Below are 12324 nucleotides of genomic sequence, written 5' to 3'. Positions count from 1 at the left end.
AAGACGTGTTTCTCAGCTAGTTTCTATATATAGTCACACACCGAAGGAGCTCTGGGATATATTTTTATCTTTCTACCACCACTCCGACAACTCGGAAAAAGAAAAATAGACAAAGGTACCTAAAAACAAACCTTTTCACTGAGTCAAGAGTTTATTTGACAGTATTGTAGAGTATCATACAGTAAACAAGATTTCTGCAAAAGTTAATTTATCCATAGTGGTGCATTTCATAAAAATAGTTGCTCACTTACAGTCTTTGTGACTATTAATACATTTAATCATATTTATAGAGATTGAGCTGTACAAGGTAAATACACAGCTAACACTACACAGTCATATTGATCTGAATGGGGTTTATGTCACGTGCCTCTTTCATAGATTCACCTTTTTAAAAATGACTTACAGCTCGCAGGAGACCGCTTCCACAGCTGTGAACTGTGCAATGTAAGCATAAAATACCATGATTTCTGTCTCTTTATACATGGAAAATGAGAGCAATAATAAGTTAGGTACGTGCACTACACTACAGAAGCATTGTCCACAACCGGACAAGTACGTTTGTGGCAAGTTATACAGCATTTATAGGTCAGGGGAAAAGTACAAAGCAGTCGAAGTGTTTGCTCTGAAGTCTCCAGTACAAAATATACCAGCAGTCTTTAACAAACGTCCACTTGTATTTGTGCTTTTTTTTGTTTTTGATCGCTCGCGTGTTCAACGGAACCGATGATAGCTGCAGGAACTAATTTTCTCTCACATTTTCGGAGATTACTTTGATGTACGATAATTCTTGCATCCCGAACACTTTGCGCAGGACAAATTTAGGTCTTCCACTCGCTAGAAGGGAGAGCTTTTGTTCTCAAGCTGATTTTTCTCTCATATGGCACTTTTCTCAGAAATTATTACAATGTGGCGGCAGCCGAATGAAAGGCTAAAAATAGAAGTTGAGGTTCCCCCCTGCTTCCCCCCTGCTACACAGGGAAATATTCAAGACACAGTAATGTCAGATTACACTTTGATAAATCTTTTTGCTTAATAAATTATGTTCTTATATCAAAAGGAATATATCATTCTCTCCATACCTTTTCTACATGTACAGTATGTGCTCAGAAAACTAGAAGTATATATTTCATTTCTTCCTTTACTTTTCAGATAACATTTTCCTATAAGGCTTACACTTAAAAGACTATTTATGTAGCTGGAATATCTCTCTATGTTGGACTCAGATCCCAGGAGAGTTTTGCAGGATTGCTGAACAGGTGATGGACTCTGTGGAAAAGTCCACAGACGTCGAGGAGCACAGTATATACCCAGTCTACACGTGAGATCCCATGTCAATCACCACAGAATATGTTCAAAAGTTGCTCCATTTTTAATTGAAAAAACAAACAAACAACAACTAAAAAAAAAAAAACATCACAGAGAAAACCTTCATAGACCTAGTGGTGTCTGGAAATGAAGTCCGGCCCTTTGGGATTGCAGTCCTATAATTATGGCCACACATCACAGCAAGAATGCATGGATCAGATCTGACTACGAACACGGCTACTACTACGAACAGAACTACGGTAGGTCTGGCGACAACTATTTCAACATGCGTCTTCATCAGTGATATGCACTAACAATGATGAAAACAAACATCAAAACGTCTGCTATTTTAGGTTCACGTCACTCTGTTGTATATTTCGTATGAGTGTCTGACAGGCAACACTGAATTCTTGCTTGAAATCCCAGCAGTATCGAGTACTGAATGACAACAGACAGAATCAGTCACTGCCAACCCATCCAAAGGCACCTGTGCTGACGATATCATTCATCCCATTGCAACTCCTCTCTGCTGTACACTCGTTTTTCTTTCATTAAAGGCTTTGGTTGTGAGGCTATGGAATTGCACAGACAAAAAACTCAGCAGCATCTGCATGTCAGTACTATGTCTATGTGTAAGTATGTATATATTTCATATGTGTGTGTATGTATATGCTTATATCACATATTATATATATCTATATATAGCTGTATACACACACACAGATGCAGTCTCGTTGCATGACTTCATTGCTAGCTGGAAGTGTTGCAGTTGTTTCGCAACCACATAGAAAAGGTGCACAATGCTCTCCAGATCAGTCGGAGTCTCAGGGAACCAGATGTAGGATGTTCTCCTCCATACCGAGACTTTTAATTCAGCTCCACGTGTCCCTTGTTCAGTCTGAGCTGGACGTGTGAGCAGTACGTTAATCCACGAGACATGACTGACCCCGCTCTCTGAGATCCTCTGGCATCACAAAACTAAATTCCTTCTCTGCACTCAAAGGCAAAATAACGCAAAGGAAACGGATGACATGAGACATGGCACGAATCAAATAGAAATGAACACACACAAAATAAACAAAAGCCATTTCCGTCATTGCATTCTGACTTCTAGATGAGGGGTGACCTTTAAATCCAAAATATATTTCCGTATTTCGTTTTTTTTTTTTTTTTTTTTTTCCTCTAAATGGTATTATTCTTATTACTCTTATCTTTGGAGAATTCTGTTAAAAAATAAAGTTGATCCAGAACATCAGAGCATATATCTTTAATCGCTATCATTCAAACTCCACTTTTCTTGTTCAGCACTTGAAAAAATAAAAGGAAAATCGCCCACTGTAGCATCTGCGTGGTTTAATATTAGTCTCCGGTCTTTCACATTTTTTCACTCCACCCTCATTATAAGGCACTCTGCCACACATGTCACACACAAGAAAAGACACTGCCCCCCCTGTGGTTCCCCTTTCCACCGAGTCCATCCTCCTTCACAAATACCCCACAGCAGCGATTACAGTCCAGCCCAGACAGTGTTATAATCAGGGTGAGTGGATCCAGTCCTCGACAGTTTCAATAGACTCCCACAGATTACAGCACAAGCCTATTGGTCTTTCCTTCAGTTGCGACCGGCTTCGAGTCCCCCCGAATGGACAGCAGTCGGGAGAGAATGGACAATGTTGTACTGTGTAATATAAAGTATTAGTATACTACTATTAAAGTGTCTCAGAAATACCATTAGCCCATCTAGATATATTTTGAGATTTTGAGACTATATTTACATTTTTAATATATTTATATTTATCTATATATCTCTATATGACCATAATAATTATTATTAGAGATTTCCTCCGTGTCAGTGCTTTCTCAGTACAGTTTTATTTAAGGCAGAGTTCCGATAATGAATGTCCTCTTGTGTGCACAGTTTAGTCTCTCTCTCTCGATAACACAGATAATGGAGAAAGACAAATCCTTCATGTTCTTGCTTGATTAAACAGTTCCAGTTATATATATATATATATATATATATATATATATATATATAAAAAAATGCTGTAATACCTAACTTTCTCCTCCAGCTGTTTACTGCTCCCTCTTAGCTGCCGTAGCCCCCCATAGTGAAAAGTAGGACTTTTTAAGAGTTCCTGAATTCGACTGGTCAGTAATGTGAACTTTAATCCGCTTGGATCAAAACGCAACCCGATGCCCCATCCCGATTTGCACATTCTGTTTTTTTTCTGTTTGTTTTTTAAGTGAATGCTTCCAGTTATTAAGGTGGCGGGTGTAATATCATCTGAAAATAATTTAAAATAGAATATAAATAAAAATATGATTAAAAAAAACATGGCGTATTTGTCTTGCATCTAATACAGGTGGCAAAGTGAGGATGAGTCTGCGGTTGTCGTCGTAGTTGCTGTTTTTGTCGTCGTTGTTGTTTCCCCCGTTATCTGCTCACAGTGGAAGTGCCCGACTTCAGAGCGCTGGGCAGCTTGTCGGACCCCGGGATCTTCCAGGGCCCGGGCGAGACGGTGGACTTCCTGGCTGCGCTGCTGGTGCCCTGGGTGACCTTTGCCGGCTCCCTGTCCGGTTTCTCTGCGGCCGGCTCCGGGGGGCTCCCAGGGTTGTTGCCATTGCTCTGGGCCCCTCCGTTCATGTCTGCCCCGGGGCCTCTCAGAGACTGATCCGGCTCTCTCCTCTCCAGGGTGCCAGCCCTCTCCCCCATCCTCTCCTTGGACCGTCCTCGCGCAGCTTTGGGGGCCTTGGGTTGCCCCTGCTTCCGAGGGGTGGCTCCACTGACTGCGTCCTGCTCCGCCGCGGCCGCAGCCCCTGGAGCCCCCTTCCCCTGCGCCCCGCTTCCCCCTGCGGTGGACCTGCCACCCTCCCCGGCGGTTCTGCCGCCCCCGCCCCGCTCCGCAGGCCGTTTCCCCAGAGCCTGCCCAGGCCTCAGCGGGTCCGTTCTCTGGGGGCTCAGCGAGCGCTCGGCTCTGTCCACTGCTCGGCCGCTCTCCTTGCCCCCTGCGGATGCGTCCCTCCTGTGCGGGGTCTTGCGCTCCCCCTTGGTGTCCCATGCTGGCTCCAGGGGGAGCAGGTGAATGGGATCAGAGGGCAGGGCTGGATGAGATGAAGACAATGGCATGGTCATGGTGTCAAGGGAAGGGGCTACTTCCGGCAGGCTTGGGGAGGCTGCAGGGGGAGCATCCCAGGGGGTTGGGCTGTCTGCTGGAGAGCAGGGGGAAAAGGTTAGTCAAGTGACTTGGATTGGATTTCTTATTATCTAGCACTGGTCTAGGAGGTCCTATGGGTTGATCACCACATCGGAAAATACTTTAAAGCCCAATCCTTGGCAACACTCCCAGTCACTCATTTGTACTGATTATTATTTTTGTGTCCACATCACATACGCATTCGATTGGGCATCAGTGGACAATTTCCTCCAGGCATCTATACATGCGATCAGTTATCCTAGAAGGAACACAACTCTGACACAGATAATGGCACAGTCTAACACACAGCTCAGCAGGACAGTCACACACACACACTTTCTGCACTTGGTAATGTAAGAAACATTAGCAAAATCTAAACAAATATATTGAAATGTCTTGCGGTGGTCATTTATACAGATCTGTACCGACCATTCCAGATATAATATTGTCCTCCATGGCATATATATTGAGATGACAGTTAAACGACAGCCTGTGTGTAATTTGTACGCAGCGCTGTAGGAGCACATCCAACTGGTTGGGAAGCTGGGGAGAGCGGTGATCACCCTGTGCAGAAATAACTGAACTCCAATGTCTCCTCACATGTGACTGCTGCACATCTCTAATACATAAATAAATAACTCAATACCTAACTAAATAAAGGACTTAAGGAGTTACTTAAGTTAAGTAGCTCTGTAGTAACACAAGTGTTTTATGTTATTGTCAATTACTTCCTCGGAATAGACAGTCGTAATGTAAAGATGTAATCTCCTTCATTGTTTCAAACAAATAATGAAAATTAAACTGTTAAAGGTGGTTGTTCTTCAATAAACGCCACGTCTGTATCAAATTAATGACACTGCGATAGTGAAAATCATTCTTTGTTTCGATGTGGAGGCCTGGTGGCAATTTTCTGTAAGATCCCTCAGCCTGGAGACAATCCCCACGAACGCTGAGCCGGAACCACACAGCCCCTCTGCGGCACTTTAAATGCAGCCGGGCACACGGCCTGTCTCGGTTTAGTGCCCGACCTGTCACACTTAAAGGCATCGGGACTGTCTGAGCGCTGGAGAGAAAAACACATTCGCCGAACTCGCTAGGAGAGGAGTAAGACCAGTAATGGAGGCTCGTGTGCATTGAAGTTAGTCGAACACAGAGTTCAAGATCAGGAAGATAGAGACTGTTAATGGTGTTACTGTTTTAGTTTGAGAGTTAGCGGGAAAAGGTCTGGGTTTCAGAAGGGGAATTAAAATATACAGAGCATGAAGTATTTAAAAGATTAATTTAAAAAGAAAAATACAGATATTTCCTGCCAGCCATGTGAACGCAGTTCGAAAGCGACCAAGTGAAGTTCTGAAGACACATTTTTAGGATAGTTATCCAATTCTGTTAACTAATTGGAAGAAAAAGCTATCAAGACACAAGCAGTACACACTGTCTGTTTGACCACAGACAGCGCGGTTAGGGTTGCGGCCGACTGAACTCAAGCAGAACACGGCTGTCTTTTCGCAGTAATGAATTGTTTTTAGTGACCCTCTCTTGCCCTTCACACATTAGTGTTTAAATTCTGCATGTGGTGAGAAGACGCAGATACTGGAAGGTATCCACAATCATTTACAGGTGCACTCCACTTATTACCAACCCCAAGGGACCATGGGAGACGGTGTTATAAATGTTACAAACAGAGATCCATTCTAACCGGATCCGTTATAAGTGGAGTGCAACTGTAGTTTGTTTTGAGGGCACCATTTTCAGTGCACAGTAGACTAATGTTAATACAATTTGTTCTGTATAGGTGGAGACGAATCTGGAATTAATTCTATGGTACAGGTGACTTGAAAAACCCTAAAGAAAACTAAACCAAAATGCTTGTCAAAGCAGTTCAGAAGTAAATAAACCCCAAAAGGCATGTCACAAAGTCAGTCAATTAATCCACACTTGTGAAATACACTTCAATATTAAAACCCATACACTCGATCTGTAGATAAACTGTTCAGAAAACATTGGCTCATAAAGTCGCATTTGGATTAGATGAAAGACACTGAAAGAAATGGTTACTGAAAGTACAGCCTTCTTCCTTGCTTATCTCATATAACCTGAAACAAGCTGAGAGAATTGTTTGTGTGACAATATCACCCATTTTGAACCTAAAGTGCAGCCCATGTTCATTTAGAAAGCAGAACTACTATTTTAATTGAAAAGCTGGACAAGTTGAGACGTGTTACCAAACACCCCGAATTGCTTTCTTTATTTCAATACCAAAAAGCGCGAAGTTTCTGAAGCGTGACGTTCCTCCAGGAGGTTAATTGCGACGCACCAGAAACACTCAGCGGTGGTACCTGCTGCCTTTCCCGCCCAGTGGAGCAGAGAACACTATATTTTTATGCTCTAGTTTTTATGAGACTTTCCACTTAGTAAAATACATTATTTATAAGCTCTGAGAATTAAAAATAAAGAGAGAAAAAAATCTATGAGGGAAAGAGCACTGTGTTAAAACACAGAGGTTTAAAGAACTAGAAATCGACAGTAAAGAGAGATCTGCATCATATCCAGTTATTACAGCAACGATCTGATGTACTCAGGCAACTGGTTTCATCAGTGACTTCAAGACAAGCAAGACACTTCTGCATAACTTTAGCACCGATTCCTGTTTTCCTGACCGCCTCACACAGCTTGAAACAGATTTGTCTTAAGTTTCCCTTTTTATTGTGTCAACACAGATAGAGCCTTGATGTTACAATCATGATGCACTGATTTATGTGTATTATTGACATTTGTTATCTTCACATTCTCACCAGTGTGTGCGTGTGCGTGTGTGTGTGTGTGTGTGCGTGTGCGTGTGTTCGTGGGGGGAGGTGGGAGTTGTCCTGCTATCCAGAAACACTTCTCAAAGCTTCTACAGAAACACCTTTCTCCAATCTGTGCTGCAATCGCACTTCCTGTTCTTGGTGTGTCTCTTGCGTTACAAGGCGGCCTTGAGGGGGAAAACACCTGCAGCACAAATTAAAATCTGACAGCCTGAAGAATGCAAAGACTCAACGCTTTATTTCTCTAGTGTGTTTAAATGGTTACATCATACTTTTAATACTTACCCAGTTAGCTGAGAAATCAAGTTTGGAAAGGTGGCTGTTTATGATTACGCCAACTTCCATGATTCACGTCTATTTGTTATTGTTAGGCTTGTATTTCAAACACGGCTTCAATCTGCCAGAATTGCTATCTGTTTTTATATAAGAAACATATAAGCAGATCCTACATTACAAATTAAAATATGAGATTTAATGTTATTCAATTACAAATATCCAGCTAAACTGACATCTGAATCTACCTGCACTAAAAGGTTTCCTTGATGTGTGCTCAGTGTGACACAATGCCAATTTTGATTCCTTCAAGGACCTGTACTGAAATCAACACCACTCTATCTGTTGTGTCGTAATGGAGACTAAAACTGGAGTTTGCGATCGGGGGCGAGAGGAGTGTGTTCTTTGAGAATCCCACAAGTACACACAACAGAATGACATTTTCCGCTTCATGAACGCTGTGCACTAAGTGGCACGATGAGTACCCTGTCAACCACAAAGACACAAGCATGGAATTCACATCATTGCCACCAATGCAGTCTTTAAACAGGGCACGGTTTGTTTTTAAAATGATAAGCAAAACAACCGCATTCAAAAACAAATTACAAGAATCGGCTCAATAATTGAAGTCGACAGGTCAATCTTGTAAGACGTGCAAGTGCACTTGTTTCAATAATTATTTATATGTATGTATGTACTGTGTGTGTGCATTGTACACGTCAGACTACATTGGAATTGACATCTCCCACATGTCAAAGGCAGTTCCACCTCCTGCTTGAAAATGTCTCTTAACCACAATGAGTGAGAGCTGGAATATCAAACCTGGAACAAATTCCTGTAATAATCCTTTCAGTATCTGCTACAGTGCATTGCCATATCATTTAAAGTCCTTCCACATCACTGAAACACTAAAAGGGATGTCAAAAAAGTGAATTGTATGACTTTCTTTGGTCAAGCTACTGTATTTTTTTATTAATATCGATATAGTATGTCTTATTCTGCTTCTTCTCATTATGATGATCATAGAATGGAGTCCTGTTATTTGATGAAGTGCCGTATGAATTCCATAACTGTGGAAAAAGTTAACTGGGCAAACTATTGACTTCCCTCCAGATATATTCGGATGCGGTCGCAGTCCACCTGTCTGCTATCGGTTTCCCCCCAAATTCAGAGCGATTCTCTAGAAGGTGGATGAATATGAAAGGCTTGCCGAGAGGCTCAGTACACTTAAGCTCTCTGCTTTCTCAGCCCTGACCCTCCGTTCCCGAGGGATGCATACCAAATTCCACGGGCTGTCTTAAAAGTCAAGATGAAAAACGGTTTAAAGCTATTGATCCTGTCTAGCAGAGCTCTACTTTCCTCCGTGTGAGCAATGAGGTGCCCCCGAGAGGTGGAAGGCACTGTTTAATTTGGCAGATAAGCTTTGACTAGACGCTCTTAAATATGGGGGTTTGTGAAATTTTTTCAAAGGGGGGTTCAAGATTCACGCCAGTAAGAAATTATATTAGATAGGAACCATACCCATTAAACCCCATTTTACACTGCGATGCATCAGCAGTCAGAGACCAATGGGCGTCTCTCTGCTTATTGATTTATGATGTCTATGGCATGTGCTGTACTGCACTTGTCATCTCAGCTTCATTTCAAATGCATCCCAGAAGCCCCCACTCTTGAACTTTTCCATTTTAATGCCACACACTCAAGACGGCTGACAATGTAGGCCTACTTTCTTTCTCATTCGAATCTAACTGAAAATAAATCCATCATTAAAGGATTTTCCGTGCAGTTTAGGCTCAGCTATAATCTGGAAGCTTGAGTAAATGTTTTTCCAGTAATTGTACATGTTCGGTGTATTACCTGACACACATTTTAATTATACTAATTATACAAATTAAACATTGAACTCACCATTGGATGTCTGGATGCATTACCTGCAACACATGTCAGTTTTTACTGATTCCCTAAAGGAGGCTAGCGCTGTATTTGTAATGTGATAACACAGTTGCCTAGGTATTTATCTGTAACAACTGCATCTGATGCAGGCATCCCTCTTTCTAATTCAGAAAGAAAAACAGAAATAACCGATTACCATTGCAATGACAACAAATGTAAACAACAGTGTTTCCGCATGCCAGTAAATGTGCAGCTTCCACAGGAAACGAGATGTATTGCTCTTGAGAATTATTATTGGGAATGCACTCTCTTAATGCGTCTCTCTTAATTTAATTAACAATGATTAAAAAAGGACTTTCAACAAGAGGATCATTTAAGAAAATGACACTCTTCGGAAACTGCCATTCTGAAAAGGCTTTGTTTCAAAAAGGCTCTTACATCAACACAGAAACATTAATATGGATGCTAGTTTTTGTTGACTTAATTCCCTTTGCTTTTTAACAGTTTATATATCTTAATAAGACAGTACTAGTACCTCAGACAGACAAAGTGTTGGACAAGGAATCTTTTGACATCTGTTTGTTGGTCTTGGCATATTATAACCATCTGGTTGTGATACTTCTTACAGAAATAACTCAGCCGAGCAGAGTCTCCAGTGAGTGTTAAAAAGTTTATATACTACATCTGCGGAGATGTTTTGCTAAACCCTTATTAAATACTCACAAGTACAGAGTCAAGAAAATCCTTATATCTCAGTATTTCTTATTTATAAATCCATATAAATACACAACTCCTCTAATTATAGATTGCTTACTGTAACAGTGAGATTTTCATTCTCAGTGTGTTAACTGTGGAGAGATTAATGGTACAATGCAAGCTCCCTGGACAGCTTTTCACATCACACTCAGTGGCAGTAATCGGAGAATAGTCAACAAAATCCCATGGGCAAGGGACAGTTTTACTTCCAGGATTAGAAACCAAGCCCTCGGGGCATTTATCAAGTCAGAAAGATTGTAATGCTCATACGGAACCAAGAGTAACAGTGTGAGGAACTGGAAAAACTCAGATATTTAAATTAAAGGAGAATAAACTAAACTACAATACACAGTTTCTTAAAAATGACCAAAAACGTGTAAATGAAAGATTTTGGCCGCCATTTTGTTTTTTCTCAACGCGTCATCTGTCATCCAACCCAAACGAAGAGCCAACGTTTTCTGAACAAGGATTAAGTGAGTTAGGAGAATAAATAAGACATTTCAGACAGTTAGAGAAAATAGAAATATAAGTAGAATGGTAATATGCATGCAGAGTTTACAAACCGTGTCTTTAGAGTGGCCCAAAAGGAAGAAATATGGAGAGCCATGCTTGTCACTTTTCATGCACATGGATAGGCTGGAAGGTACCATTCCTAAAGGAAGGGGAGGAACAGCCTAGGACCAATCATTAGAATCAACAGAACCAGTGACATCACGACAGAATGGTTTACTCTACGGTTAGTCTACAGTTATTCCTGACAGACTCAAATGTTAATCAGAAACATGTTTGGAGAACAGAGTAAGATAATTCATGAATAAGAAAAGCATGACAGATTTGAATATTAGAAAGTTATTATTTTGTGCTCGTGATTACCACAAGCTTTTCTAATTAAGTAAACAAGGTGTGCTGAGGTTCCTGGGAAGCTGCGATGATTAATGAGTCGTGGAGGAAGCCAGAAGGACAAAGCTATTATTGCCTGCTTAGCCTTTCATCTGACAAAATCATGATTTCTATTTCTTTGCCAGCGTGACATTAAAAGCCTCCATGTCCGCTCTCCTTAGTGATGTCGGGTAATGTATAATGAATGGAAATGTTGCACAATAACAATGCGTTTACTTATCCCCCCTGTAACATGATTGTAATATGAAGGTTAATTTATTTCTCTCACTCTGCTTTTTGGCACTACTTTTATTTCCATGAGAGAGAGGAAAAAACTGTGTTCAATATACATTAAGTGAAAAAAACAAAAAAGGTTACATAACACTCCACTACACGCAAGGCACCATTCCCACTAAGTGCAGAAATACAATAAACACAAAAAAGTGTATGTCAGGCGACTTAATCATATTTAGAGGAGATGTTGAGAAATGCAAGTAGCTTAAACTTATTACATTGAACATTTAATCAATGTCAATGCGATACAGCACACATTAAGAAGGATTATATATTTTCAGATGCATATTTGGCTACATAACATCTGCCTTTAACACAAATACATGCATGATATTATGTCAGTATACTGTATATACAAGTAAGATGTCCCAAGCCAGTATCAACAGTAAACACCCAATCTGCACACAGAGCTGGGAGAATGTGGATTAAGGTGAGGGAGTATTTTTCCTACAGGTAGTACTGCATGTTTAAACAGTCAGTGAATGTATATTCCTGAAATAGTACATTACTAAACTGACAGGCTTAATGCTCAATTAATAAATGATGGTGACTGAATTAGCTGAGGCCTGGAATTCAATACCTTATAGGTAATTAACCATGTGTAAAACATATACATTCCCACTGCACCTATACAGACAATTCCTTTAAAAAACAAATAGATGGCAGAAGGAAAATACGTTGCTTCTGCCGTTTCCGTGTATTTTGCCCTCGAGCGCCCTGTTTAAACATATGGCACCTATACTGTGTGTCGTGATCACAGCGGGCCGGCACACTATAGACCTCAGTGACTCCTGGGTCCTGGAGCGAGGATGGGAGTGATGGATACAGGAGGCAGTGCGGCAGAGCTGGGTTAGGGTTCTCTCACTCCCTGAAGTTGTTTAATTCAAAATAAATAATGTGGCTGATGGTAATCTGGGGACTTT

At 41.0% G+C, this 12324-nt stretch overlaps 2 protein-coding genes across 5 annotated transcripts in view; both read right to left on the bottom strand.

Moving 5' to 3' along the window:
* Positions 1–132: 132 nt before the first annotated feature.
* LOC136711075 (membrane-associated guanylate kinase, WW and PDZ domain-containing protein 2-like) lies at positions 133–4441 on the bottom strand. Its single transcript, XM_066687048.1, has one exon. The coding sequence runs from the start codon at positions 4439–4441 to the stop codon at positions 3743–3745; it is 699 nt and encodes a 232-aa protein (XP_066543145.1). The 3' UTR covers positions 133–3742.
* magi2a (membrane associated guanylate kinase, WW and PDZ domain containing 2a) overlaps positions 4333–12324 on the bottom strand; it is a 283670-nt gene continuing 275678 nt past the window's right edge. For 2 of the 4 annotated variants that reach the window (XM_066687157.1, XM_066687159.1), the window contains 2 exons: positions 10792–10880; positions 4333–4515 (listed from right to left, as the gene is read on the bottom strand). In XM_066687157.1, the coding sequence (XP_066543254.1) occupies positions 4459–4515; positions 10792–10880 (146 nt within the window). In that variant the 3' untranslated portion in view covers positions 4333–4458. Of the gene's footprint in view, positions 4519–10791; positions 10903–12324 lie in introns of all 4 variants that reach the window. The other 2 variants (XM_066687156.1, XM_066687158.1) reach the window with 2 other exon arrangements.

This window comes from Amia ocellicauda, chromosome 15, assembly GCF_036373705.1.
Source record: "Amia ocellicauda isolate fAmiCal2 chromosome 15, fAmiCal2.hap1, whole genome shotgun sequence".
Taxonomy (NCBI): Eukaryota; Metazoa; Chordata; class Actinopteri; order Amiiformes; family Amiidae; genus Amia; species Amia ocellicauda.
This window is presented reverse-complemented; position numbering and strand designations above follow the sequence as displayed.

What these genes read in the sequence shown, in the direction of transcription:
- LOC136711075 (XM_066687048.1), bottom strand. Translation starts at nt 4,441, where the DNA reads ATGACCATGCCATTGTCTTCATCTCATCCAGCCCTGCCCTCTGATCCC.